Source organism: Montipora foliosa, chromosome 12, assembly GCF_036669935.1.
Source record: "Montipora foliosa isolate CH-2021 chromosome 12, ASM3666993v2, whole genome shotgun sequence".
Classification (NCBI taxonomy): Eukaryota; Metazoa; Cnidaria; class Anthozoa; order Scleractinia; family Acroporidae; genus Montipora; species Montipora foliosa.
In genome coordinates, this window is record NC_090880.1 from 11,004,906 (window position 1) to 11,009,905 (window position 5,000).

The 5,000-nt window shown below is 36.2% G+C and overlaps 1 protein-coding gene across 3 annotated transcripts in view; it reads right to left on the reverse strand.

Annotated features, from left to right (window-relative positions):
- LOC137980027 (serine/threonine-protein kinase pakC-like) overlaps positions 1–5,000 on the reverse strand; it is a 27,283-nt gene that overhangs the window by 16,986 nt on the left and 5,297 nt on the right. For 2 of the 3 annotated variants that reach the window (XM_068827346.1, XM_068827347.1), the window contains 3 exons: positions 4,105–4,206; positions 2,475–2,612; positions 880–954 (listed from right to left, as the gene is read on the reverse strand). In XM_068827346.1, coding sequence (XP_068683447.1) covers positions 880–954; positions 2,475–2,612; positions 4,105–4,206 — 315 coding nt within the window. Of the gene's footprint in view, positions 756–879; positions 955–2,474; positions 2,613–4,104; positions 4,207–5,000 lie in introns of all 3 variants that reach the window. The other variant, XM_068827348.1, reaches the window with a different exon arrangement.

A 5,000-nucleotide genomic window follows, 5' to 3' on the forward strand; every position in this document is an offset into this window, starting at 1 on the left:
GCAGTTTCAATATGACTCCAGGCACTGAGGTGTAAAGATGTCAGAAGCTCAGTCACACCTTCGTCAAATTCCCAAACAAAATCAGAGCGCTTGTTCGATTACGCCCTCTCTAAGGCAACCCAAACAGCGAACGTTCATCCAGCGTCAATGAGACGAATTAACCTCAATCTGCCAGCCATGAATTTCTGATTATCGCTATCGCTACTGTACCGTTCACGGTCTTCTTTGTATTACACCAGTGAAAAACCGGTTTGATCGTTCCGCTCGACTTAACCAATGGCAATCCTTATAAAAAACGGTTTGTCGATCGACCAATGAAATCTCCAGGGTCAAAAGTTGACTCTGGAAGTGGAAAGCGCAACGTGATTGGGGCGGCATGTTCAAAAAGGTTAACAGCCTGTACCAGAGGTTTTTCTCGCCGCTTTCATGGCGAGAAAATAAGCTCTGGAATCCAGGGTACTTTTTTATGGGGTCCTGGACTCCTTTACAGATTATCCATATGGCTATTAATATTATTCTTATTAGTATGTATTACCTTTGATGCCATTAAATTGTAAAAATAAAAAATAAAATAAAATAAATAAAAGTATCTTCCAAATCCAACAGTATCTTGCCCTCTCTTCGTTCAGGTCTCAATTGATCTAGATTAAGATCCCCAAGAACCATAATGAATTGCCTTTGAACTGAAGAAAAGGTGCAGATGTCATTTAATTCTTCTTCTAACCTGAGGTAGTAATGCTCACCATGCTCAACACCTGCACCAGCAAATCATGTTATGACATGACAAAAAATAATTATTATTAGAACATTTGAAATCATTTATTATCATAGTGAATCCCAACTCAATTATTAATTTTATGATCTGTCTATAATGTGTACCTGATGACTCAGCTCATCAGCAATGGACTCCTGACAGGTTGGCATTAATGCTTTTAACCATGACACCATCTCATCCTAAATAATGAGAACATACCATTTATTTTAAAATTATACAGTCAACTCCTGACAACTCGAACCCTTGCTAACTCGATTCAACCAAAATCGATTTCCCCTGGATTTCCGTCACACATCTACTATAATCAGTAGATGCAGTAACTCAAACCCTCGATGACTTGAACCTCTGGCTGACTTGAAGCAATGATTCGTTTCATTCAGGTCCTTCTCAAAATATTTTTTCCCTTGATAACATCTGTCAGTATGTGACAAATAAAAAAAAGTCAGCGTATTGCAGTCCAAAACATTTAATTTATTTTAAAGCAGCCCTGTAATCTTTGTCCTTTTTGCATTACACAGGTTTAATTGGCTGAAAGTACATTTAACTTCAGTTCCTGTATCTTCAAAAAAGGGTTGCTGCTTTAAACTCCTTACTCCTGATAACTTGAAGTCCCAATAACTCGTACCTTTTAAAATTTCCTGAAGGTTCGAGTTATTGGGAGCCGAGTGTATGTGAAAGAAATCGTTGATTGAACTTTGAACCTCCCTATGGTTGAGAAAAGAGCAGTAAAAGAGACACGTCCTAATAATAATTGTGAAAACCTTTAATTTAACAGATGGGTTTCTAAAGCTGTATCAAACACTAGCTCCAGTAAATTATTTGAATTACTGATTATCCAAAGTCATAAAGGCAGGCATTTCAACCCTCCTAATTTGATCGCGAGTCTTCCAGTTTGACCTGTTGCCTCTCGCATTCCCAGTTTTATCAGATTCTCCCGATTTATCATGAAATTCTGAAAACAAGGGGAAAATTGCTTATCTTCAATACTTTTTTTGCCATCTAAGAGTTAGAAATTATGTATTGCACTTTCTTAAATCCTATTAATGAACACTGCATGTTGTGCAGGCTCACAAGGCCAGCATTCTTATTCCATTCAGTAGCTCCAAAAATGGCAGACAAGCATTGGTAAGAATAAAGACCTTATGGAGTGTTTTCACGTGACATCACAGCGGCCATGATGGTGTACCTAAACAAGTTTATTAGCCTTTGGATATTGAGTGCTACCCTCTTTAAATAAAGGCTTTACTTACTTACTTACAATAGAACAATGGACATGTTGGTGTACCCAACTAATCCTCTGGGAATTGTCTGAGCTCTATTAATATGCAAACATTTTCCTTTGTTTCGGTGGAAAAACAAGGTTGCTGATCATGTGAGTGAAAACGCTCTACAGAATACCACAGAAATGATGTCAAATTGCAGGAAATGCCACTTGAGAGAAACTAAATTTGCAAACTTTCTTGCAAGGGACACCTCCAGATCCCCCTACAGGCTTGTGCATTCGGTGCTTAAAAATACTCCCTATTTTCCTTCAAAAGGAGTTGGAATGTTTGTAAAGGAGACTGAAACAAAACTTAATTCATGATTAATTCAGTTAACTAAATTCTTTGATCCATCTTTTGTATAAATGACATGATTGTACTTATTTCCAGGTAAAAGTTAAAATTTTGACAGAAGTTCAAATGGTGCAGTGACTTACATGTGAAGTTGATTGTAAGTACCAAACTATTCCAGACTTCGTATGAATTTCGAAGACATTCTGTTTGTCTGGGAATGCAGTTGATAATTTTGCAGTGTCAATGTCTCCTCTGGTGATGGAATTTACTGGAGATGGAGCCTAGAAAAAATACCACAGCCAAAAAATGAAACAGTCCTTTATTCTTATGCCATGAGAAACTTAGGGATGCTTGCAGGGTTGCCATGAATACCTCTTTTTCCCTAGCAGATCCTCTCCTCAATTTACCAAAAATCCATCTGAGTGAACCTAGTTAAAGAGTACCTGACTTCCTGAGCTTGTTAATTGACATATTTCACAATGTGTGAACTGAACAGTCATAGAAGAGGAATAACGCTATGTAAGATTAAAAAGGTGTGTTTCATAGCTGTGTGAGCAGTTTTCACAAGAAATGCCCTTTTCTTGCTGCACTGGTGACAGTAAAATGTCAATAGAGCTTCATTTTCACTTCAATTAATCACTCACTGAAAAACTATGCCCCCATTAATTTAACCCTTTAACACCCAAACCAGCATGAACTGGCCATACTCTGTCTAACGCCAGACGATTTTACTCCTCAATGGGGAACCCCTGTGAGTCAATGGGTTAAATACTGTAGTTATTCACCTCCAAGCAGTAGGAGAAAAACAAACATTAATACTTTCCATAATTATTATTAATAATTTCTTTGTAAATCATATTTCAGATGTTGCTTGTTCAGCCGGTATGCTGAAAAACAATACTGAAAGATTGAAAGTGGGGAATGTAAATCAATTAACCACTTAACTGTGTTTTAATTGTATCTTAGATTTATGCTATATTTTAACTTGAATGATCAAATTAAAACTAGTCAAAATAACTTAATTTATTGTGAATGTCTTAAGGGCCAGGCACACAAATTTGTGCTTCCAATTAAGCATTCATTCTTGTAAGAACAATGTGGGTAAACTTTGATTAAATAATATATGGCAAGATTTATTGTAGCGTAGATTAGATTGATAACAAGAACTGAAGACTAATTCAATACCACAGAATTATCTGCTGTTACAGTAATGATAGACTGAGTAAAATTAATGTTTGTTAATTGATTTCTTAATGAATATTTTATACAAAATCTTACTACAGTACACTAATATGGTTAGAGGATAACCTGATATTTCGTAACAATATTGTGTCCTTAATCTCTAATCAAGTGACTCCTCAAACACCCTAGGATGCCCGCAGTTGACAAGTAAAATCATCTGGTGTTAGACAGAGTAAAATCTGTTAAGTCTCACTCCCAGGGGTCAATGGGTTAATAGCCTGAGGGAACATTGGTTTTTGACTGCTGAAGGAGGAAACCTAAGATGACAAGGTAGATGGGTTTTTATTATGTTTACTTGCCATCCTATTACTTGTCTGCAGCATTTATGGCCACATGTTCCAATAACTGTTGCCATTTTACCAATGACTAATGGTGGTTTAGCACATGTTGCTTTTGTTTACCATTACTGATTAGCATTATTTTTATCAGGCAAAGTTACACCCAGTGACACTGACACATCCATATATACACTATAGAGATTGGAATTGTGAAGTAAACATTCTTGATCGTAGACCTGTACTGAGTACTTACGTCTTTAGACTCAAAATAATGAAGATACATTCTCTCTAGTTTGAAGTATCTTGTCCCCCAACCAGACCATAAGTTCTTGTATTTTTTCAGCTCACCTTCTTTCTGCAATATTAAAAAAGGTGTTAACCATTTGACCTACCCCCACTGATAAGTAAAATTGTCTGGCATTAGACAGAGTAAAATCTATTAAGGACAGTTACTACTATTGTTCTTGTGCATACGTTCTGTGCATCTCAAGATACTTGGCTTTCGTATTGGTGATGCTTTCTAATGCAGGGATATTGTTTTGAATACTCAATACTGTACACATTTGAACATAGATTTAGGCACATGCAGCTCTCACTTGTGTCTCAAGCATTACTTTACAAAGCATTGTTGGTACCAATTTTGAGATATTACTGTGATTCAGTAAGATTATAAAGAAAAACGTTTCGAGAACCGCAATGAACATGTAACATGTGGTACCATTGTTCAATCACTTTCAGTGTTTCTTTGTAAAGTATGTTTCAGGTTAATCGTCAAGCTGAATTTGGTGATTTGCAAGTCTTTCTCATGTATATTATTGTACTTTATTTAAACAAAAAGTAGCACTAATCACCACAGTAATAGATCATTTTCATTGTCACAACAAAAAAAATAACTTCAAAACCGTTAAACGAAAAAGCCAAGAACTTGGAATGTTGTAGGAGACAAATTCACAAACCACGTCTTCAATTTTCAGGCCTCAGCAGTACATCATTTCTGAGTTATTTGTAAAAGCATTTCATGAAACTTAATCAAGTTTTGTGTGGAGATGCCAAGGTGGATTAAGGGGCAGCAGTAATAAATGAAAACATCTGGAGTTCACTTTGCAATGAAAGTGCTTACTTTTTGCTCACAAGACAAAATACAGGCAT